General features: G+C 38.4%; 1 protein-coding gene across 1 annotated transcript in view; it reads left to right on the top strand.

The window, feature by feature from the left end:
• Positions 1 to 25,778, top strand: part of HOMER1 (homer scaffold protein 1) — a 103,348-nt gene that overhangs the window by 23,429 nt on the left and 54,141 nt on the right. Inside the window, exons 2-5 of the mRNA XM_068423204.1 lie at positions 1,310 to 1,466; positions 8,805 to 8,936; positions 13,743 to 13,835; positions 23,987 to 24,129. Of these exons, the coding sequence (XP_068279305.1) occupies positions 1,310 to 1,466; positions 8,805 to 8,936; positions 13,743 to 13,835; positions 23,987 to 24,129 (525 nt within the window). The remainder of the gene's footprint in view (positions 1 to 1,309; positions 1,467 to 8,804; positions 8,937 to 13,742; positions 13,836 to 23,986; positions 24,130 to 25,778) is intronic.

A 25,778-nucleotide genomic window follows, 5' to 3' on the forward strand; every position in this document is an offset into this window, starting at 1 on the left:
AGGGTACAGTGTCATTTGTATGGAGGACTAGCATGTTCAATGATCCCCCAGGCCTGCCTTCCTTCTGATTTAGCTTTCACTGAAACTCTCGGTTTCACTGTCATTGCTCTGTTCTGTATCCTGTCACTTCTTCCAACATCCAACATAAGAGAACACGCCATCTTCTGGCAGATGAGCTTCAAGGAGCCTTAACTCCCAGCTGAGTAACATGATTCTGCTGCTGAAAGCAGCTGGTCTCAGCTGCTCTTGCACTGAGCAGTAGAGCTATTTCTGAGTGTTCACATGTACCCCTTTGTAATGAGGCCGGATTAAAACCCTTTTACTATGAGTACCCAAAATCCTAATTTTTCCTTTTATTTTGGGCAGAAAAAACCCTACCTCTTGAAGGGAAATGAGAGCATGGACAAAGGTTATTTTTCTTCACATCTGGAAAATGGGAGAAAACAAGAGAGTCCAAAAACCTAAAAAGTTAAATCCGACTTAAAGTTCTGGTGCTTAATATCTTTGGGATTTGACGGCAACATTCCCTGGAGAATACAGCAATCTATTTGTCACTAAAATGTAGCTAAATTTAAACTGACAACCATCTTAGTGATACTAAAATATTTTTATATTTCTGTGCAATACTACATGTGCTGGTAATGATCATGGGGAAAATAAGTTGTAAATTCTAAAGTACAGTAGTTTTTTTACTGTATATAATTTTATTTGATAGGCAGTTAACTTTGAACCATCTATGTTATACATATTTAGTGTTGCTTTGAAAATGTTCAGGTGTGAAGCTCCAAGGAGCAAGGGTTTCACAACACATGTTCCTGGCCCTAATTAATGTTAGTGTAGTTAGAGTAATTGCATTGAATCAGCCAGTTCAGTTTCAGATTATAGCCTAAAATTGATTAGAATAATCAGAGTATTAAAAGATTTTTGAACAGATGGGCGTTTGAAGTCATACACATTCTGTAGTGTGCAGTATAATGAGATGAAGTTACTTGTGTATTAATGCCAGTTAGTTTAAAGGGATAGATGGAAAGTGACGGTTGGGAAGATGATGGGACAGATCTAATAAAGATTAGAGATATCTGTCTTTATCTGACTCTACAGCTGGGTGCTGATTTTTGCCTTAGAAAGCTTGCATATGTATGTTAATGCATTTATCTGCTCTATACAGCAACACTTACAGAAGCTCTTCGGGAAAATTTATCATGCAAAGTGAAATGTGTATATCCCAGTGGGCACAACTGGCAGATAACTTGTGTGTAATGATGTTATGTGCAAATTAGATTAATGACTTTTACTCTCTATCCCTCAGGGAACAACCCATCTTCAGCACCCGAGCTCACGTCTTCCAGATTGACCCAAACACTAAGAAGAACTGGGTTCCCACCAGCAAGCATGCTGTTACTGTGTCCTACTTCTATGACAGCACAAGAAATGTCTACAGGATAATCAGTTTGGATGGCTCAAAGGTAAGTTTTATTTTGGAAAACTCGCTTGCTTCGTCAATTTTTGTATTTATTTTCTAGTCTAACGTCCTTCATGTATCTTCTCAGATGCTTTTGCCATTATCTAACAAACAGATTACTGACGTATTAAAATGGCAACATTGCTTCATTACATGTTTTAAATGCTTCATTACATGTTTTAAGTGTTTGTTCAAAAATGCTGTTTTCCATGCATTCATATTTATGTTGACAAATCTATTGCTGAATTTAAGTGATGACCTGTTACTTAGTTAATACTATGAGCAGGCCAAAAGACATTCCCTGTGCAATGCACTAAAAAGCACAAATAGGGTTACAATAATCTGTTTTCATCTCCACATTCAATGATCTACCAATATCGTTGGCTTCAGCATTATGAAGGACATCTGTTCGGTGCCCATAATCACTTAGTAAATCCTTTGTTATGTAATCTTCCAATTTTTGCTGTAGAGAATGTGAGGATTCCCTCCTAATAAAGCTCTCAATGGTAAGCTTTTATCAAAACCCAGTTGGTTTGGGGTTTTTTGGGGGTGTTAATTAGGAAGGATAATGTGTTGAGCTGCTGTTGTAAGAAACTTCGTCTAAGAAATTAATTTGACGTGGAGAAAATACTTGACTGTTCCTTAGGTTGTACCCCAACTGGATATAAAAACAGTAACTTTACGAACAGCATATCAGAAAACTCTGCAATAAGGACATTAAAGATATACAGAGTGTAATCAAAAGTTGTAATCCCTTCAAGAGACTTTCATTTGCAGCTTCTGGCGATGCATCCCTTCATGGTGATTGGAACTGAAATACTCCATTAGAGCACAGCAGTATTCACAGAGATTTTGTGGCTATTTATTGAAAGCTGAAAAATATTACCCTGAATTTTTTTAAAAATATCCAGAGTATTGCTATTTTAAATGAGGAAGGATAATTTCTATCATAAAGAAGTGTATAGAAATAGATCTCATAGTTGAAGATCTCTATATGATACTGCTTTAAGTGACTGAGGCTCTGGTATCAAAGTCTACCATAATTTTTCCCAGTATAAGTCTGTCTTTGTTTCTTCCCTTCCCAGCCTTCCTTCAAATGATTCTTTTAGTTCTGTCAAATAATAAAAATACCTTTTGTGTGACTGTTTATAAATAAAGACTTTGTGATTGGAACTAGATGCTGTATGAAATCAAGACTACCAGTTGTAATCTGTAGTACGTTCACTGATCTGCAGAGTTTACAAAATCCTTATTCTGGTATCCACTGGGGTTTCTCTGCCTTTGTCCAAAGCTGCAAGTCCTGCAAAGTTAAATTGCCTGCTGAATTAAATTGTCAAGCAGTTGTTCATTCTATTTATTTGTTCTGTTGTGTACTGCAGCATTTCCTTGACACTTGCAGTGCTATCGGCAAGGTATATTGATAATGCAATCTATCACTTTTATTTACTCGCTCTGTGATTGCTGCAATCCTAATAATGTTTTCATCAAAGTGTAGATGTCTGACTAAGTTCTAGGATCCCAGTCACAATTAAGAAAGATCCATTGTTTTAGGCATCACAACACTGCTCTGAAACATACACAGCTGAATAGCAGGGGGACCCATGGAAGAATTTTAAGGAGGTTTTCAGCATAATTCCGAGAGAATTTTTTAATTTTTGATTAAAGCCCCATTTTTTTAACATATCTGCACATATATAATATAGTATGTACAAAGGGCTAAATACAAATATGAAGCATTCTGAAGTTTGGAGTGCACCCAGATACAGCTGTATGCCATACAGCAGAGGCACTATGTCAGTAACAGTACTGGCGTCTGAGCTTGTAATGCCTTATGTTATTGATTGGTCAGACAGAAGCATTAAATTTGCGAAGGAGGAAAAGCTGTGTAATATAATTCTTCCGTTTTAAGTTTTAAAATGAGACTGACTAAAGATGATTTTGTGGGGTTTTTTTTAAAACAAATTTTACATTGACAATGTCTCAAATACATCTTCCCAGTGGCCAAAAACACCTGTTGAACCATACTGGTTTTGAAGCTGTCATGCCCCTCCCTCCGAGGGAATAGATCCAACTGCGTTTTATTGTATACCTTGGTGCTGGTGGGGTTTAAAGCAACCTGTGGGTTTGTATGGTGGAGAGAATGATGTGCATGTGGCTGCTCAGTTACAGCGGCTCAGGTGCTCAGCAGTAAGTCGGTAAGTGATGGCAACTCACAGGTATCACAGAATGTTAGCGATTGAAAGGGACCTCGAAAGATCATCTAGTCCAATCCCCCTGCCGGAGCAGGACCACCTAGACCATCTCACACAGGAACGCGTCCAGGCGGGTTTTGAATGTCTCCAGAGAAGGAGACTCCTATATGTATGTTCCTATATGAACATACATATAGGTATGTTCACTTAGACTGCAGTAAGGAAAATTTGAGAGAGATATGCTTTAGATTTGAGTGATAATCCTATTTCTGTCCCACACCCTTCCCTCTCTTTAGATCAGTGGGTTTCAGTAGGATTCCTGGATAAAATTTTACTTCTGTACTGATTGTCTGAAAGTCATTAAATCTTTCTTGAGAACAACAGGACGTTTTAAAGACATGATCTTCACTCACCTCTGAGGGATGCTATTTTACATTGCAGATTCCCACTTGGATTTGCTTGTGGGGGTCTTTGGTGTATTTTGGGAGAGAGTTTTTTTTCCTTATTCTATATCAGTGGGTCTATGAGCCAGATTCCTCCGAGATAGGTCCTATAGAAGCAAGTTCTGCTTATTTTTAATGCATTCTGTGTAATGTTTTTTTCTGAAGCTACAGTCTCCTCTTAAAATACCTTGCACAAGAAATGATGCATCTTCCTCTAACCTGACTCCAGAAAATATTCTAGGACCATAGGGTGTTCAGTGTACAGGCCATATTTTATAGTCATTACAGTATCTGGATCCCTATTGCTCATGGCAGGGAGATCCTGATACAAGTAATCTGATAGAAATTGAGGCTGGTTTCTCTGACCTTTTGAATAAATATCTTTTATGTGATCTTTTTCTCCTGCCACTCTAGGAATGAAGAGAAAGCCTGAAAAATAAAATTTCTTATGCAATATGACATGACAACATTGAGCAGTTGTTGCTAAGGCTTTCAGTTCTTGTTAATTATATAGTCATTTCATAGCTCCTTGGAAAAGTGTGTTTTAGTACTTCTTTCTCCTAGGTGATGGAAGGAAGCCTCCATTACTTCTCCTGTAACACTACAGACAGACACTAGGATTATTCCCAGAATCCCGTTGTCTTTTCCATTCAATCTCTGTCAGTCACTGAGAAAAGAAAGGAGGTCACGTAATGTGGTTCCTGCATTATTAGTTAACTCTCTGATAATTTTTTCACAGATGCAAGATAGGAAAAAAACCCTAATAATTTGTGCTCATCTAAAACAAGAGAAGACTATGGAAAAGAGTGGTTTTCCAGTCTATAGGTTCCATGAGCCTTGTGTATATTATTTTTGAGTCAAGTTTCCCATCAGTGTTACTGCAATAGCTGATCTTTACATTTTAATGACTGTTGTAAAATAAACTAGTCACATGTTAAAGTGATAACCTATTTAATGCTAAACACTGGTTTTAAGTAAGGCTTGTAAGCACAGGTCTTCGGTGATCTTCCTTTGAAGAAGTTAAAAAATGCTGTGTGCTTAATTATTATTGTCATCAATTTTAGCACAAGATAAAATCATATTTGACCAATGTTGTATATCTTGCAGCTGTTGGGTTTGCAGTCAGTAAAACAAACAGCTAAGACACATGCCCTGTTTTCTCATAGCTAAACTAATATGAAAGGAAAACATGAAAGCTATTTTATTGTTCCAACAAAATCTAAAGATAACAAAATCAGTTTTCTTCAAAAACTAAATGTCTGCTTGTCAGATTGACTCTGTTCTGGTTTTAAGATATTCTTGTACATTTATACTAACAACATTCTTAAAAGTTGATGAAATATTTGACACTTGTTATACTGGTAACTCTACAGTGAAATTTGATGTAGAGGAGAGCAGTTAAAGCAGTACTTATTTAAGTAGACAAGACAGGCCTAATTATAATTTCTAATTTAAAAAATAAATCTTTTCTTTTTTTTTAAGCTGAAGATATGAAGGTTTCATATCTAGTATTTTCCAGAAGTAGTTGACGCTGACTGTATCTGTAGTATGCTCTATCACTGTACTTTTTAAAAGCATGATTAAGGTAGCACATGAGAGCACATACTAATGCTTTTAGTTCAGAGAGGATTGAAAGCCGCGATTTCCTTCGAAAATTGGTAAATCTAATGAAAGGACTCTTTTTTGTATCACTGGGATCTCAACGTAGTCTTCCCCGTGAGAAACTTGGTGTCTTTGGACTAATACTGTCCACTGAAGTGGAGCCTTCTTATTTTTCTGTGCTGGAAAATAAAGGGAAGAATCACAGCAACTCTTTCTCAATACAATTATTTTCTAAAAAGTTTTCTTCCTACCTTTCTCCCTTGCAAGGCAGCAGTTTGACAGTCACTGTAACCCAGCCTAAATGCAGACTACTGTCAAAACAGATATCCCATTCTGATCCAGGCAGCCTGTTCTGGGTTCTCTCTTGTGCAGCCAGCCGTGCGGTCGCTGAAGCAGCGAGCAGTCTCAGCTAGAAACTGGTTCATTTCTCCAAGGTTTTTTGCTGGGTTAGTTTGCAATGAGATATGCCTCTGTCACTGCAGCAAATGCCAGTCCTGCAGGCTTTAAACCTGCCTGTTGCTTGGGGGTCGTAAGTCCCTGTCCTCAGAGTCATCTTCTGCATAGAGGCAGTTACATCCATGACATAATACGCCCAATTAATCAAGTAATGGATGGAACTAGGGCTTAAGCAAGCTAGACAACACAGCTAGAGCTTGAGTTGGGAGGAAGACTCTTTTCTACACTGTCCCCAGGATATTTAATTTCAAACATACTACTGTTGACAGCTTCCACAGCAAGACAGACTGAGCATTAGGTGAACTTGCACAGCTTTGTTCTGGGCTTCCACAAGGTTATTTCAAAAGTGGGCTTTCAAGCATTAACAGTGAGCAAAAAGACAAGAAGCATACAAGAAAGAAAGACCTCCAGCACACCTCCTTTCCAAGAAGTCTACCTCCCTGTCTCACATTCTCTCTTCTGTCGTATGTGGCATAGGTCAGTTGGAGGCCATAGTGCAAGTGCAAGCCTGCTGGGTTTATCTGGGCTCTGAACCTTATGCCTAATGAAAGGAGTATGATGTTTGAATTACCAGTGACTTCACTGACCAGCTTCTCCTATATGAAAGTCTGAGGAGACATTTGTGGGCACTTAATGCTGGAAATGGTTCTCCAGTCTCTGATCACACAGCAAATCCTGTCCTTGACCTGATGAGGCTTGTTGGTTCAAATATAGGCTTTCAGGCATTCCAGAATTTTCCAGGAGTTGTTCACAATAGTAGCCAAAACTCGCATTTTGAGGCAAAGGTTATCAGAGAGAGCTGCCTGTTTAATATCCTCAGCTACATCCAGATTTGCTCATCTAATTTATTGCAAGTATAGTGGAGTTGCCAAAGCCACTGCAGGAAATGCCAGTTTTGTTAAATTAATCTGTGCTGCAGTATCTTTGCTTGCCTTTCTATGTGTTGCAATACGATGTATTCTGAACTTTCCTGCAATACTCCTTTCCACCACTTTGTCTGGGAATCACCATATGCACATGGGACCTGTTTGTGGGCTTAGCCGGCCCCTCAGCTGTAAGTTTTTCAGGCTTGCCCTGTAGAATTCAGAGAAAATTTTATGTTGATGGTAGCTGTGCTCCAGTGCTACCCAAATCTCAGCAAAAGCAAAGGGTGCTAAGTAAACTCCATAACTACCCATTTTAATATCCACCCAGAAGACCATCTCACACAAGTAATATAGACTGATTTTGATTTTTAGAAGATCTCGGGCTTGGGAGAGCAGTACTTGGGCTCTCTGATTTTGAAGTTTCTCACTGTCACTATCCTGAGAAAATACTGTTATTCTCTACGCATCTGTACAGTCCCTGCTATTCAAAGAATAAAAGATAGATTTCGTTATTTACGACAGAGAAGATGGTTTGGGCCCTGTGGGTTTTGTTGCTGTTTTAGGATTCTTCAGTAATCACTGGCTTTAACCTGCCAGGGGTTAGGCAGGGGTTATCGTTTCATGGAAGCAGGAAACATGCACACTGATGTTCAAAAGATTCCCAGTTCAGTGCTGTAAGACAATTGTAGTAGGACACATATGGAGCACAGTAACTGGCATGTAACAAAGACTCTTGCTGAGTTGTTCTGCTCACAGTGTGTGCTATTTTCTGGGAAATTTTAAGGACATTCTCTTTCACGTGGTGTTACAAACCACCAGTGATTCATGAAGAGGGCTCTGAATCCTTTAACAAATGTGGCTGAAACTCTTAGTAGCACCAGACAGATGAGAAAGCGTGCTTGCATTTCACTTCAGATACACATATCTTTGGGTTTATGGCTAGTCTTTTCTTGTTCATTTTGGCTAGTTATAAACCGTACTAACCATCAGTTTTTTAGTTAAATGGAACCCAGGCTTGATCCTGAAACACATTAAGGCAGTTCCATGTTGCAGGTTCAGGGTATGTTAGGCAAACTTTAATGTGATGGAAATACTGTTGAAATCCATGGTAAAACTATAGTTGCTTTTAGTGGAACCAGCATATCATCTAATAGTTGGATTTTTTGTTTCATTAGCAGAAGTTGTATGCTAGAGGATGTGCTTCTTCCATCCTGTATATAACATGAACTAGAGAAGAAAAATGATTCTAAGAGTAGCTCTGCTTCTATGCTTAGAATTAGGGTTAGAGAGTAGCTCTTCTTCTGTAGTTAGGCATGCTTGTGTGTGTATAAAGGAAAAACAGATTCTTGTAATACAGTAACTTGAAATTGTGCTGCTTGTTTTATTGCCTGTTTTCCAGTGAGAATTGCATATGCAGCGGGGGTCGGGGGGAATGCAACAGTGGAGCTTGAGAGGTGTTGCCTTAGGGCAACCTGCATTAGCCTATGCAGGTGCTTTAAAGGACTTTTTTAGACTTGCTAACTACTGAACGACCACTTGCAATTGCCGACAGGTGCTCCCTCCGCCCTGCCTAGCTTTTGCTCCTTTTATAGACTGTATGTGAAAATATGCTTTTGTAATTTTAGCTGTGATTGAATTAGAAAATTGTTCCCTAGTTCCCAGTGTGTGTCTCATTCAGTGTGCACAGATACTTGACTACAATATTGGCATTTTCGATTATGAATAGTCTTTAAAAAAATCAAAACCACAAAACCCCTTTTTTACAACTATTACTTTTTTTCAGGCAATAATAAATAGCACTATCACCCCCAACATGACATTTACTAAAACATCGCAGAAGTTTGGCCAGTGGGCAGACAGCAGGGCGAATACAGTCTATGGCTTGGGATTTTCATCTGAACATCACCTTTCAAAAGTAAGTATGACCAATGGCAACTATTCAGCTAGACAAGCGGCTTAAGAATATTTGATTCCTGCTTGTTGTATCTTGACTCAGTGCTCACTACTGTTGTTATTTAAAAATAATTTATGAAAAAATGTTCTGCATCGATCCTTATAGTGTAAAAAGACAAGACAAAGTGTGATACCTGCAAATTTTATTTTAACTGATGGGGGAAAGGAGGGAGATTCAAGCTGTTGCAGTGTATGTTATTAATGCTTTCTAGTTATTCATTTGTTAGGTTTCTCTTTTTTTAAAAGTTGTTCTTCCATTACAGTTTTTTGTGACAGATTTTAAAGAAGTAGACAATTTGGTGTTTCTTCTGTATTTAGATCTCCTAGGAAAAAAATTGTTGGTAGTCTTCAGATGCATTTTTGTCTTTTAAGCCATGTTCACTTTCAGTTTTTTATGATGTAGTGCATCATATTACACATACTTCAATGTTTGCAGGCTTAAAGTAAAGCTTGTGGGAAATACATTCAGTGTAAAAGAAAACTACATTTTCTTGTTGGAATACAAAAGTTGAAATGTTTACTAGAGAAACTCTGTCCCATATGTGAGGGTTTTTTCTGGTCTCCTTGTGCAGGAGGGAAGTACGCCTTATTCCAAGGAAAGCAGTAAACCCCTGTTTCTCAAAGTGATGGTATAGTTCCTCTGAGCACCCTTTCCACGATACCTATTGCTATTGATACTGCTCTGGTAGCTGACTCCAGGAACCTGTGCAAGCCAGTGTCATTTTTCTCCAGCTGAGGAATTTCAGTTCAGTTTAAGAACATGTCTCTACTTGAAGCAGATAATTTTCATATTTGAAGTATACAAAAGATCTGGAAACTGAAGTGCAATAAAAGTAATGTGTAGTACATATTTAAGTAAGGAATAATGATTGGCTTGTTATTTTAAAAAAAATAATCATACCAGCCCTTTTGAGAAAGTAATTGTCACTATCCAAGGATAAGCATGGGCCCATTAGAAAACCATTAAAATGAGAATCAGTACATCTGCTTTATTTGGACAAGTGCTACACTTGTAAGATTTCTTCCTTTCATAATCAGCTAACTTTCATTTCCATGAAGCAACACAAACACAGGAAATTCTGAATGATACTGATATTGTATGTGCGTTTGTGCACTCATCATTGCTTCAGTGAGCTTGGAAGCTTTGTCACTTACTTAAATTGGTGTGTATGTCCTAGAGGCACTTGCTTACCAATGTGGTAGTAACTTTTCTTAATATTTCAATGGATTTAGCATAAATGCTCAGTTAGTTTACCTCTCTCATACACTAGCTTGTTTTCCTTAATCACAGAATGCTTCTTTGGAGGCAAAGTATCATGCTGTAGTAATGCACACTCTGTGTTTGCCTGATTTTAAACACTAGGTTACCCTTGCCAGTGAAAATATTTTGGGTTTTTTATCTGTCCCGCTCTTGGCTTTTTTTTTGCTCTCTCCATGTGGTACTTACTGCCTTCTTAATTACAGTTGTTTCAGTCCCATTCTTTCACTGCCCTCAGATGGATGTCTAAGAGTTTTAAGTATGCCCTTGGCTTAAAACTTTATATTGCTGTTGAAAAAATAATCTGAAAAGCTACAGTAGGTATTTTGTCTTAAGTACGTGTTTGATTAGCGGTTACTCAGATTGCTGTGTTTTACGAAGAATATGCAAATCTGTTGAGAAAAATACCACGTCATAGACCTTTTCTGAAGCTTATGGTGATGAATCTTCAGGACCTTTTCAGCAAACTGTTCCTGTTGTATTATATCTTAATTATCAAACTGATATTTATGTGAGTTGAAATTGCTAATAGTTGCTACTAAAACTAATAAAGGTAAAACTTCTTGTGTTATTTTAAAATTAACAAGCATATTTGATGGGGGAAAGGAGACTTTTGTTTACATTATGGTCTGTTCAGTCACTGTAGTTGCTAGATATGCTGGTCTTGGAATCAGAAAAGCTGAATTAGAAACCCTGGGTCTGCTGTGTAGCTTTACAGAAATCACGTCTATATTCTCTTTCTTGTCTTGTCTCTCTGCTCAGATTACTGACTCTCACTTCTGTGCACTGGCATTGTAGTCAGGTTTACCAGAGCACTCTTTAGTACACCTAGCACTGCAGGACGTTAAATCTAATCTAGGGCTCAAGATACTACTGGATGTTAGTCATAGGGCTAACAAATAAACTGTATTAATGGATTTGTTCAGGAACAGGTTGCTTCTAGAAGTTGTCTTAAAAATTTATTCTGGAACTTCTTTTCTGTATTTGATTTATCAAAGTCCTTAAATGAACAGCCCTGTTGTATGTAGTTTGGTTTGCAGTAGTGTCTCTGAGCTCCAATGAAATATTTCAAGTTCCAGGGAGCAAAAGACAGTCTGCAACCACAAAAAACTTAGTCTGGTCTGTGCCTGATTTCAACAGGTTAATGATGCAAATAATCAGAGCAGACAGAATAAACTGTTATTTCTCAGATCATTGTCTGCTTAGCTTATAGTAAATGTTTGACTTTTGAACTATTCAGTTTTGGTTCATGTGCCTTTGTCCTCCTAAACTAATTACTAGCGTAGAGTGCAACAGCGGTAATCTCCTTCTGTACAATTATTGTGACTGAGAATTAGGGGAGTGAGAATATCTGATCGAAGAATAATGGCACTCTAATCAGCTTCACATACAAACAGTATAGAAGAAAATGAATTAAACATTCGTTTATCTTCATCAGACCTTTTCTCAATAGGTTAGACCACAAATTCACCTCAAGATTGTTCTGTCAGAGGTCAGGGGTACCTGAAAGATGATTCCTATGTTGAAGAATATTCCTTTCACAGGATCAGGATTTGCTAGCAGAGTCCCTCTTGCTGCTGCAGTAGGAGGAACAGGATGTCCCATGATTTCCAGAAAAAACTGAAACAACTTTCTCATTCAGAATATAAGTCAGTGCTTTTGATAGTATCCTGATGCATGAAAAGAAATACTCCTTTTCGGATTTGCCATCTGTCTTATCTCTTTGAATTAGTTGACCTGATTTATTCCATATAACTTAAGAGTATGCTAAAAGGCAAAAGTGCCACCACAGGTACTTGTAAGAGCCTTTTGTAGTCTCCCTGCACAATTTTTCATCTTTTCTTTAAAATATTCATCCTCCAGAGAACGTTTCCTTTCATACCATGAGATCTCATCTTTGTTATTCAGGAATTTTATCAAGAGATTGCTATTATCCATCACCTGACTATCTCAGGGAATACTAGTAAATTTGTGAAAATTTCCACTACGTTAGCCTTGTTGGCTCCTTCTTAGAATGTTATCTTTTTATCTATTATATATTTTTTTGGTTTCTACCACTGTGATACAGAAGATTATATTTACTGCCTTGTATGTCTTCAGCCATTTCTTCTAAACCTCAGCCTCATGTTTTCCATTTACCAATCCTCTGGTCTTAAAGCTGATTTAAATAATAGGTTACCCATCAGATTTTGAGGTCTATGTACAAGTCTTAAATAGGTATCATCTAGTTCTGGTGATCTGTTGCCAATTTTATCATCTGTTCTGAGACGTTTTTTGATGCTGGATTAGACTTTCAGGGTGGTATCTCTTGTCTCCTTCTATATTCAGGAAATGTATGCTTTTAAATAACCTGACAGGTGAAATATAGGGTACAAGTGGAGAGAAATTATATTTCCTCAAATACTAATAGCCTACCAGGAGAAGAAGTTTAAAGACAGTAAGGTTTTTTAGGTCTTGCATAGCAAGTGAAGTTCCAATTGAAAATAGCTGGGAAGATTGTGTCACACCAAGGGTAGCCTTTGTCCCTTCTAAATACATGCAGTGCAAAACAATTTCTTTGTATGCTGCTGCTGGAGAGATTTAGAAGCTGTCGGTGAAGCTTCCAGTGTTTTTCCAGAATCATTTCAGTCTTAAGCCGATCAAAATAAGATAATGTTCTGTATAGAAGCAGCAGGAAACAAAAACAAATGCTTGCCTACTATAGCAATTAATGTTGTGTCAGGCTGAGATCTATGAAGCCACATTTTTCTCTAGCCAGAGAAACTAGGCCCTATTCTTAATAAATTGATTTAATCTCTCAAGTTTAAGGGTACATGTATTTCTAAATTGCTGCTTTAGCAATTTTCTGGAAGAGGTTCATGTAGCATAGAAATCAAGTTTCATATGGCAGTTCAATGTGCAGTTCTTGAATTTAATGTTCAGTATATGCAAGTGTTTAGTTCAATGAATTTGTTCTTTAACTTGACTGATGTCAACGAACAAGTAAGCAACTTGACTCAATATTCACACTGCTGCTTTTCTAATTAGCTATTGAAATTATAAATGCAGTTAAAATTTGGGAAGAAATCAGTATTTTTTTCAGTCAGGAAAGACTGAAGCCAGTTTAAAGGTCTAAGCTGAGAGTGACCACAATAGGCTTCAGAACCAGATCATTTGTTGTTAGGAGTAAAATAAAACCTGAATTTGAAAGCAGCTGTATAAGGCAGCTTTTCACTATTATTAGCCATCTCTGAGGTAAGGTTTTTTAACACTATCAGCAACAGATCAAACTTTGTTGCATCATAATTTTCCTGAGATATAAACAATGTACATTATGTCTGAAAGGTACTGAAAGTTATATCACTGTGTAGCTCACTTAAATGAGTATCTAATAAGGAGAAAAATTTTAAAATGCTACTGACAGAATTTGACTTTGTAAAATGTTAAGTACAGCATTCTGTTCTGCATGTAATGTACTACTTCATGCCTACTCTTTCTCTTTTTCCTTTTTTTAAACATATATACCTTCAGTTTGCTGAAAAATTTCAGGAATTCAAAGAAGCTGCCCGACTAGCAAAGGAAAAATCCCAAGAAAAGATGGAGCTAACAAGTACACCCTCTCAAGTGAGTCTTATTGCCTGATTCAAGACTAGTACTTCATATCTGTGCTACTTACTGTATTGTATCTTACATATATATGTTGTGTTAAAGATGAACAGGATACTTCCCAGTTACCCTGAACTGTCAGCCAGAAGTGTCAAGAAGTCTAAGAATACTTTAAACATACACAACAGAAGTGTCAAAGGGATTTGCTTTAAAATGAAATTGGCCTTTTGTTTAGGCCTTCCTGTTCCTTTCTTTGAGCTTTCCCCAGAAAATGAGTAAACACGGTGAGCAGTTATGTAAGTAAATCTATAGTATACACCTTTTGTGGTTTTTGTCTTATTGTATCTATGAAACTTCAGGTGGTGCACTGTAAAGGACTTCTATAAAAGAATCATTACAACAAAAATCAAAGTTAAAAGAGCAAACTATTTTTACATATTTCCTACTGTGTAGTATTCACTTGTGAAATGTATTGAAAGAAGATGACAGATTCACATGCTGGTTCTGGAGTTTTATTACAGTTAGCCATAATGTAAAAGAAGAGTTTATAAATGGTATCTCAAAACATGAACTAGGTTAATATAGGCCTAACAGGAGGATGAATTAATATAGTCACATTTGCATTAGTCATACCTAAGATTAATTTACTTGAAAACAAATATTTTGAATTTGCTTCGAAAAAAGAAATTGCATGAAGCTTTTATGTCCCTCCACTCCCGCCCCTCCTGGCCAGTGTTTCTGGATCTGTGTGTAGCTATTTGCTTTGTTTTAAGCAACAGTGAAGACAAAGGTAATTCCTTCTCTTGGAGGATGAAGCAACTTTAAAACTACAGCAGAGGTTCCCGAGTTTAGTAGCATTAATGCAGCAGAGTCTTTTTTCTGGGGAGTCTTCATTCATTGAATCAGTGCATTTCTTGGGTTCTTTGCACTGTAATATGCTCCTGAACTTTGATGGAGCAAGGATGGCAGGCAGTTTGCAACATGCTGTAGGAATAGTTTTATTGCCACCAGGAAGCTAGATCTGGTGTCCTTCCAAGAGAAGTCAGTTGAAACCACAAGAATATACACAATGAACCAACCTCGTGTTGTTTTCCCAGTAGGCATTTTGCCCAAGTGCTAGGTTGGCTTTTGCTGTTAATGGGAAACTGCTTGCTCTACTGTAACAGGAGAAAAATAAGGCGGTCTTTTTTTATTATTTTTCTTGACTGTCTCTAAATTTCTGATAAATTCCATAAATAAACACAGAGATAATGGAATGTCTTTGTTGTAGCCTGCACCTGGGGCTAAACAATAGCAGTTTTTCTCTCACCCAATGTCCCTTCCCCAAATGAGGAAGTGAATTGGGAAAAAGAGAGGGAGACTTGTGGGATGAAGTTAACCAGATTTAATGAAATGAAGAAAATCAATATAAATGACAACACAAAACAGACAAAAGTATACTCATCCACAAATCACTGGCAAGTTGCTCCAGGAATCACAATAAGGAACAGGGAGAAGGGAGGAGAGGCAAGGAGAGCAGGAAAAGCCCCACCTCTTCCCAGCAAACCCTCTTTCACAGTGAGCTTGATGTCAATGATATAGAATACACCTCTGGGCCAGCCAGGGTCAGCCGCCCCAGATTTAGCTGCTGAGGGCCTTGACCACCATGGCTGGCCACAAACTGAAACCAAATCCCAGTGAAACCAGGACATGGAAGTAGGTATTTCAATATTATAACCTAATATACACTTGGCTTTAGAAACAGAGAAGTGCTTCAGCCAGGCCTCTAGTTACTTGATATTATAGGCAAAACAATTACTCTGCTTCTCTTTTGACATGTTGATGAATAGTCTGGACTCAGAAGTTAAATCTGACACTGTCAAATTGAATGACTTGTTATTTGGTTTGGACATAAATTTGAACTACTCACTCAGAGACAAGATGTTTTCGTCTAGCAGCTGCCCGGGGTTTAAGCTTTCTCTTAAATTGTATGTGCTATTAATATTGTCCATTTTCCTGCACAGATTTCCTTTTATACTTGGAACCTAACATTTTATACTGTAGGCAGTTACAGAAATGTTACCTTGAGCGATTCTATAGTGCACGTTGAGAACTGCAATTTAATTACTGCACACTTAGGAATAACTCCGTATTGAGGCCTTGCTTTTCATCTCTTGGCTTTTTGCTGTGTTGGTAAGTTAGTGTATTTTTCTGAAAGATACAGTTAGTGCAAGTGCTGGCACATCAGTATAATAGTCTTCACATACAAAATGCTTCTCATTAGTTCCCCAGAGAGAAGGGAGTTGAATCAGTAACTTTGGAGTTTGGAGCAGATAAGAAGCGATGGCTTCATGGCAAACTGCAGCACTTCCATGGTGCTGGGGCTCGTTCTAAGAGATTTATGACTGGTGCTTGGTAGTGGGGAGGGAAGGTGGGACCCTGGAGACATTTGAAGGAGCACTTGCTACCATTTTGATCATCTGCCAAAAAATGGCTGCAGGGCAAATAGTTCAAGTGTTGCCTTTCTCAATCATTTTATGGCTCTGCATAGTGATCCTTTGCAGAGAGGGAGCGTAAAAGAGGAAGGAGATATTTTCAGTGGCCATTCAAGACTTTGCAGGAACCTGGCCTTTTTAGGACGCTTTGACAGGAAAGGCATTGGGGGGTATTGTGAGAATAGTGAGCTCTATAACAGTAACCCAGTTAGCTACAGGTATCAATCTCTCTGCTGTCTTGGACTTGCAGATATCCTTCTGCATTAAATTAATAATTCGTAGATACTGCATATCAAAACTTGAAAATATACATGTCAAACATAATTAAATGTTATATTTCTCTTGGTACTGCTTTAAAAAATGCCCTTATTATTTAGCAGTTAAAGTACCAGATGTGGTACATTGCCCACCCTCTCTGCTACACAATTCGAAAAAACACGTGCTTTTTTTCTGCATTCAGTATGTCCCTGCAGATTGAATCTTTATTAAAGTATCTCTACAACTAGCGTAACAAAGCCCTGCAACAAGGTATTTGCTTTTCACTGTTGTTTGATGTGGCCCTGCAAATACTGCTGGTATGTGTGAGTTTGAATTCTGAATGTCCTGCGAGAACTTGTTGTGAAGCTAAGGAGAAATAGAAGACAAGAGATAACAACAGAAATATCTCAGAAATAGAATATGTATTTGTAGCTCAAGTACCTACCAGAGTTAGCCATGTTAAAACTTAAGGACAATCTTACCTAAAGTCCACTGAAGTTAGGCTGCTTCTCTGAGGTGTTATGAGCTTTAGCAAAGTGTTGGTACTATTAGGCTAAATATTTCCACCATAAAAGTGCCTCGATGGCCAGGAAGTAGTAGTTTCATGTTGAGTAATTTTTGGATATACTGTTTCATCTGATGGCATGTATTCTTTGGCTTTTGTGTGTATGAAACACGTAGTAGAAAGAAAACAATACATAGCCCAATTTTCAATTACTTAATAGCAGGAGTTAATTTTCCCCTAAGCTATGCTGCTGATGATTTTGAACTCTGAGTTCTTACTGTTTCTTTAATACTGCCTGTTCTCCTCCTATTTACCATCAGGCTTTTCTTTCATTTCCCAGAATAGCAGATAATACATAGAATCACCATTTACCTTGCCTGTAAAAAGAACTTAACTTGTCCAGAGAAAGACAGTGGCCTGGACCAAGAAATTACAAGAGAGATGCTGCTTTATTATGTGTAAGTCCCACTGAGAGTGCTTTCTTGAAATGAAGAAGAAAGCATTGTTTCTGTGTCAGAGAACTTGTACTTTTGACCCGTCTTATTAAGATGGACTCATATAATAATACACACTTTATCTGTATCTGGTATGTCTGGAGGCTTTGGTCTAGAAAGAAGCTGCCTAGTTTGGTACTTCTAAGACCATCTATGCACATAGGTACCCCATCTGGTGTCCCTTTAACTCAGCCTTGGGTAATACAGCTTTGCAATGCCCGTATCTTGTTTATATAAAACTAAAATACTGGCTTCCCTGCTGTACCACCTCCTATTTCCCGGACTCATCTTTTAATATAGGGTATTATTTTCCTTATGTCATAAACTCATGGATCTTACAGTGACAAGCCACCCATGGACTATTTTCAGTTACAAGCTTGCCTATGCACTGAAAGAGCAACACTTTGATCTGGAAGTCACTGAGCTGCATGAAGCAATAGCCTGAAAACTGTGTCATGTGTCCCCCAGATCCCCCCACTTTTTCTTTCTTCTTTAAACTAACCTCAGTTAGGGTCAAGTACAGAACCAAACAGAGCAGTTTGTGCGGTTTGCAGTCTCACCCCATCAGTCTTACAACCAACTGGAGTCTGAACCTCAGTTCTTTTTCTCTGAGCAAGAATCTGTCCTGAGATATTTCTTTTGACCCTGGTCATTTCAGATTAAGACTGCTGTTAATTTCTGAAATTGTATGGCGAGTAATATACTCAAAATAGTCGTCTGTGATTCTGAGCCCCTCATATGCAGACTATTAGGAATAGCTATTGCTTGAAAAGTTTTAGAATCACAACATTTTTTAGTGCAGGGAACGGGTTAGTTTTGGCAAAATGGTCGTAGTTTATCACCTGTTGGCTTTTTCTTTGTAGAAACAAAGCTTGTGGAAAACATAACTTTCTGGGGTGATATGTGAATTTCTCTACTGGAACAAACGTTTCATGTGTTATGGTATCTGAATCAGTAGCTAGCAGACTTACGCCAGTGCCAGTACTGAACAGAGAAGCACTATGAAGAAGAGCAGTGCCAGGGAAGTGTATGGAATATTTAAAGAGAAAGCAGTATAACACTTAATAAGAAAACAAGCTGGAATTGGCTTGGTTTCGTCATGATTTTAGAACCACCTAGTCCTCCTTTTCTTCTATTCCGTATTTAGTCACCATTAAAAAGTGGCTTGATCTGTGCTGTGAAGTCTGTTTTACTTTAGAGACTCTTTTGTGAGTGCATGTGTTTTGTTGATAAGATTTTGAAATTTAAGGCATCTTTTGATGAATTCCCCTCTGTAACGTTTAGTTTATATACTGTAGGCACTGTCATTTTTATACTGCTTGGCATCACCGGAGTCCTGCATACACATTAGTAGGGCCAGAGCTCCTGTAGACAGTGCAGATCTCTGACAAACTCTTAAATAGCAAAATATACGTGAGTCAGACTCTCTCTCACATTCACTTGTCATGTAGAAAAATACTAATCCTCAGTCCATGTGTAAGTCCAGAACTGGTGAGTGATTTAAAGTTTAATATCTTCCAGAAACCTGTATATGATACAATACGGTTTTTATAACACAGGAGAGCTGTTAATCCTTTTCTCTCAAATGCATCAAATACCTATCTGCAGCTGTCAGTAAGTGTGAAATATCAGGCCTTAAAATATATGATTGATTTACAGGAACATTTGTCATTTTCAGTTTAAGCACTGTTTTTTTCCATATAATGTCTGTACAGTTGAATGTTAGAGCTAAGTTAACCTGCTATCCCAGCCAGAAGGGAAGGGTAAAAATCTCTTTTTAAGCTGACTGCAATTTCTTCCCCAACTCCATGAAGTCTGGAGTGGATGTGTGAAGCACTAATGGTATGGAATAAAAACTTCATTACATATTAACATCTCACAAAAATGTTTCTAAAATTCTTTTATTCTAATTAATATAAAATGGGAACATACTATTTGTAAACATTTGTAAAAATTTTGTTCAGTGTAAGTGGCTTTTTCTGTTGTCTTTGGTTGTTTATTCCTAGTCAGCTTCGTTACAGTTGACTGCAAATAAATTATTTATCAAGCAGGGATAGCTGTGAGTGTGTGAAAGCACTGATTAACCTGTATTATTGGTGGAGGAAATACATACTAGAATCTGATGCTTCTCTTGTACATACAAAATCAGCCCCTCTTGAATTTATAAGCAGTGAACCTTTAGGTATGACATAGACTGTGATGTTTGTCTGCATTAATTTTTGTCGCTTGAATTTCTTTCACAATAGAAGACTATGAAAGTGCTTCACTGAAAAATAAGCCTAGGTGGAACGTGCATGTTTGTTTTTCTTCTACTGAAATAATTTTTATGCATTCACACTTAAAACATTTTAATAAGTAGGCTCTGGCTTTATGTATCTAATAATAGTGTTGTAGAAAATTTATCTTAAAGATACAAGCCAGACAGGTTTTATAAGGTGTGATGTGTGTTTTTTAGAATATCTAGCGTAGTTTGGGAAGAGGAGATAAAAGAAACTCTTGGGTCCATAAAGGCTTTCATTTAATGTCAGTGGAAACTATTTATCAAATCAGAGGATAATAATAGACAAAACCATATAATTTATATAAAATAATTCCTTTGCCTGATTATCTTGCCCACTCTGCTCTCCTTTCACAATTTCAATTCAGTTTCAGGTCAGAAAAATTGTTCTGTAAAAATCAAGATGTAGTTTTGACTTTTAAAGTATTAACATTTAAGGTAATAGTTTTGAATATAAAATAACAAGATTCTTCCTGAAAGTAGGTAACATTTGCATTCATATAATAAAAAAATTACATTTATATTATAAATAACAGTGTATATCTGTGGAATTAAGCCAGTGTAAGCTAATTATTTCTGCTTTTTAATCAGTAGGAATTTAATAAGAAGGTGCAGAATGGAGACACTGGTGCGTGTGCATTGTATAGGCTGATGAATGCTAAACATAATAGAACTTGAAGTCAGTATTAAAATGTTGTATCACCCTCTAAGTCAAGTTGTAGAGTGAGATACATATCTCTCACTATATGAGAAATATGGCAGAATATAAGCAGAATTTTGACAATTGTTGTGCTGCAAATGCTTAATGTAATTTAAAGTGCAATGACAATGTTGAACAACAGTATTTTTGGTTAAGGGGCACCAGAAAGGTGTGGAAGGTGATGATGACAACCAGATCTTGCTTTATTTAAAAGAACTGAGTTTTTCCATCTAGTTAAGTCTCGGAGTCAAGTATGTTTCCTATAGATGGAGGATCAGATTCAGTACTGGCTTTCAAAAAGCCTTATCCTTGTTAAACTAGTTGAAGGCTACAAGTGGAGGCTCAGAATTAAACCCTGATCTTGTAAGATCATGACCATCTTCACAGAATCTCAGAATCACAGAATCAACCAGGTTGGAAGAGACCTCTGGGATCATTGAGTCCAACCTTTCCCCTGACACCACCCTGTCAACTAGACCATGGCACTAAGTGCCATGTCCAGTCTTTTGTTAAACACATCCAGAGATGGTGACTCCATCACCTCCATGGGCAGCCCATTCCAATGTCTAATGACCCTTTCTGAAAAGAAATTCTTCCTAATGTCCAACCTGAGCCTCCCCTGGCGAAGCTTGAGGCTGTGTCCTCTTGTCCTAGCGCTAGTTGCCCGGGAGAAGAGGCCGACTCCCACTTCACTACAACCTCCCTTCAGGTAGTTGTAGACTGCAATAAGGTCACCTCTGAGCCTCCTCTTCTCCAGGCTAAACAACCCCAGCTCCCTCAACCGTTCCTCGTAGGTCAGACCCTCCAGACCCTTCACCAGCTTGGTCGCCCTCCTCTGGACTCGCTCCAACACCTCAACATCTTTCTTGAAGTGCAGGGCCCAGAACTGAACACAGTACTCAAGGAGCGGCTTCACCAGTGCTGAGTACAGAGGGACGATCGCTTCCCTAGACCGGCTGGCTACACTTCCTAATAGAGGCCAGGATGCCATTGGCCTTCTTGGCCACCTGGGCACACTGCTGGCTCATGTTTAGCCGGCTGTCGATCAGCACCCCCAGGTCTCTTTCTGCCAGGCCACTCTCTAACCACTCTTCCCCCAGCCTGTAGCGCTGCATGGGGTTGTTGTGGCCGAAGTGTAAGACCCGGCACTTGTTCTTGTTGAACCTCATGCCATTGGTCTCGGCCCATCTATCTAACCTGTCCAGATCCCTCTGTAGGGCCTTCCTACCCTCCAGCAGATCCACACTCCCACCCAGCTTGGTGTCATCTGCAAATTTACTGAGGGTGCACTCAATCCCTATGTCTAGATCATCTATAAAGCTATTGAACAGCACTGGCCCCAGAACTGAGCCCTGGGGAACACCGCTAGTGACCGGCCGCCAGTTGGACTTTCCCCATTCACCACCAGTCCCTGGGCTCGGCCATCCAGCCAGTTTTTAACCCATTGAAGAGTCCACCCATCCAAGCCCCGGGCAGCCAGTTTGTCTAGGAGGTTGCTGTGGGAGACAGTGTCGACTGCCTTACTGAAGTCTAGATAGACTACATCCACAGCCCTGCCCTCATCTACTAAGCGGGTCACTTGGTCATAGAAGGAGATCAGGTTGGTCGAGCAGGACCTGCCTTTCATGAATCCATGTTGGCTGGCCCCGATGCCCCGATTGTCCTGCATGTGCCATGTAATGGCACTCAGGATGATCTGTACCATCACCTTGCCTGGCACCGAGGTCAGGCTGACAGGCCTATAGTTCCCTGGATCGTCCTTCCGACCCTTCTTGTAGATGGGCGTTACATTTGCTAATTTCCAGTCAGCTGGAACTTCTCCAGTTAACCAGGACTGCTGGTAGATAATAGAGAGTGGTTTGGCAAGTTCATCTGCCAGTTCCTTCATTACTCTGGGGTGAATCCCATCCGGGCCCATAGCCTTGCGGATGTCCAACTGGCACAGCAGGTCACTAACTGTCTCCTCCTCAATTACGGGGGGTTCACACAGCCCCCTGTCCCTAACTTCAGGCTCTGGGGGCCGAGTCTCCTGAGGACAACCGGTCTTGACATTAAAGACCGAGGCAAAGAAGGCATTGAGCACCTCTGCCTTTTCCTCATCCCCTGACACTACACTGCCCTCCTCATTCAGCAAGTGGTGGAGGCTCTCCTTGACCCTCCTTTTGCTGTTAATGTATTTGTAACATATCTTCAGATACTTTGCAATTCCTTCCGAGACTGCTGTTCTTCAGCTTCCTGTGCAAAGTGTCAAAGAGCTGGGAAGAGAAGCTTCCAGAGACTGTGCTTGTGCTTCAGTTTAATAACATTAAATATTGGTTTTATCTGTTCCCCATGCAGATGGTAGGAAGCTGTGTGGCCATAGGAGATGCTTAGCTTTTGGAAATACTGTAATTCAACCAGTCCTTTGCTGTATAGACACCCCTCCATGACATCCATTGAACTCCACTCGTGAAACTCTTTTTAAGAAGAGTTAAGTGTTACCACTTAATTACTAAATCCTACTAAGACATTTTAAAATCGAGATGAGCTACTTAGCATATATGACTCGCTTATCTCCTGTAAAAAACATTACTTGAAAAACAATATAATAGGAAAGAAAATTCTAAAATTCAACCACATAGAGGGACTGAAAAGCCTATAATATTCTAACTTAGGATGTGGGCTACAAGGGTGTACTTTGTTTGTATAAAAAAGAAGCACTTTTCAGTGACTAGAAATTAGCAAATGGCATTTGTCGGCCAAAACACAAATGTCCATGTTGGTGGGATGAAGAGTGGTTAAAACCACACCAGTGCCTTCTGCTGGGAGGCAGAAGTTTTTCAGGTGTCCGGTTACATAGCAGTAGCAGAAGCTGCCTGGGTGTAGCTGGAGTATTCTCCTTCCCAGATAATACCATGACCAGCAAGAGCTGGGCCAGGCTCACGTGCCTACAAAAGTTTTGCAAGGACACTTGCTGAACAAGTGTTCTTTACAGATGGCTCATAGGTGAAACTGTGAATGCACCACCAATGGCCCTTCCACTGTTCGCTTTGGTTAATAAATAATATGAAATCTAGATTTTGAAACAATTATCAGAACTATTTGTTTCAGCATGTTAGGATATAAAGTAAGAGACAAGAATCCTGGGTGTCAGTAGTCACCCATTGTGTAGCAGGATGAGGGCTGAATGTAGTATCAGCTAAGAGAGAGAAGTCTGTAATAAGCAGGAGGCTGGATACTTGCAAGTAATTCATAGGTCAGATGTGTTTTGTACAAGATAATGTGCATCTTATGGTACTACACTTATAAATTAAATTCATGTGATGAAATACGACCATGAAGAATGCTGGAAATCTGAGCCTCACATTAATACTGCCTAAAATTTGCATATCATTTAAGAATTAATGTTAGTGCTTATACGCACATAGCCTTTCTGAGCAGATCAGTTTGTAATTTTAATGTGTTGTTTGTTTTACTTAAGGAATCAGCTGGAGGGGATATTCAGTCTCCTTTAACACCGGAAAGTATTAACGGGACAGATGACGAGAGAGCGATGCCAGAAGTGACGCAGAACTCAGAACCAAGGGCTGAATCAACCCAGAATGCATTGCCATTTACACATAGGTACAGATTCCATTCCCACATCCTGATTAAGTGATGCCTGTCTCCTTCCTTGTTAAAGGGACCTTCTCGCATATTGTGTGGGGAAAAAAAAAACACACCCCACCCCCCAAGAAAAAAATGGACTGGCTTTTAGTTTTGCCATGTAATCTTTGTTGAGAAAATCTCTTGGAATAAGATTTGGGGGAATGTTACTTTATAGTTTAATCAGCTTAATGTAAGCCCTTGATCACTGGTTAGTGCAGGTGTCCCTTTAACAGGAAGCATTGATTCAATGTCTGATATCTTTGTAAAATTAACTGCTTCATAGAATATTCCAACTAAATTATTTTTGCACACATTCTTTAAATGACTGATAGGACTGGATGTCAACCTTTCGTTGACAAGTTGTTGGAAGAAAAGGGACTCTTACAACACTTCGGGATTATGAAGTTTAAAGCAGCCTTTAATTGAATGGTTCTTTGACAGTTGAAAACAGTTTTCAACTTTTTTTGAAATATGAGAGAAGTGTAGTTCTGCTTCAGACTGAATTATAGTTCCTTGCACTAGGAATTCTGTGCTCTATTGTTCTTTAAGAAAGCTAGGACTTTTTATTTAATGATACAAATAATGAGTTAAGATGGATATATCTCGCCTGTTAGAAATTATTGTAAATGGGTCACTCTCAATAAAACACATAATGTATTGAGACCGTGGAGAGTAACTGAAACTTTCAATAAACTTAGAACAGAGCTAGAAATACTAGATTTATTTTTTTAAACATTATTTAATTCAGTTTAAATAGAGTTTAAGGTTGGGGAATACTAGGATGTCAGATATGTCATGCAATTCAGAATGAGTAGCAATGGCATTGGAATTGTGCAGGACTTCTCAGCTTTTGTAAGAGAATAATACTATTAAGCATATAATCTGGAAAAATAATACACATTTTCAAATGAGAAAAAAATTATACTTTTACACTAATTTTTTAACAGAGTGATTGTGTTTATTTTTATACTTCAACTGTCACCAATGGATCTATTATATGTTTTAGAAGAAACCGTACTTTGTAAGAGTGCTGTGTGCATGTTGAAGGAGTATTACAAATGTTGCACATCTATCAGTGTTCTGTAATGACTTCATTTAAACTGTTTTTGTGTTGGAATTCTCTATCAATATTTTTGTGAAAAGGAGTTGTGATAAAGTCCGCACATGAGTAGTGTTGTTTGTTTTCTTAAAAAAATGATAGCTGCAAGTTCTCCCCTGTTGTTCTGCATAAGTAAATGTGTTTTCTAGTATGCCAGTACAGTAACTACGCTTTGCTCTACATTGAGCATGACTGAAGATCTTTTTTGAAACTACGCTGTTGTAATTTTTGATGGTCTAGAATAGAGTTTACAAAACTTTTGTGTGCTTTGTATTTTTCTACCTACTTCATGTATGCAATGTGAATGCCTGGTTTTAGTTTTTTGTCCTGTTAAATACCTCTAGCTAGAATTGATCTTCAAAAATAACTCTGCATTTTGAGGTCACTTCTCATCATGATTCTCAAAAGACCAGAGTTTTGTCTTGCTAATGGTAGCTGCAGGTTTGTTAGTGAGCTGTTACTGAAGAAAATATAGATTTTTAAAACCCTTTGAAATAAATTGAATTTTGGACTAGATAAGGTTTTT

Source organism: Nyctibius grandis, chromosome Z (assembly GCF_013368605.1).
Source record: "Nyctibius grandis isolate bNycGra1 chromosome Z, bNycGra1.pri, whole genome shotgun sequence".
Classification (NCBI taxonomy): Eukaryota; Metazoa; Chordata; class Aves; order Nyctibiiformes; family Nyctibiidae; genus Nyctibius; species Nyctibius grandis.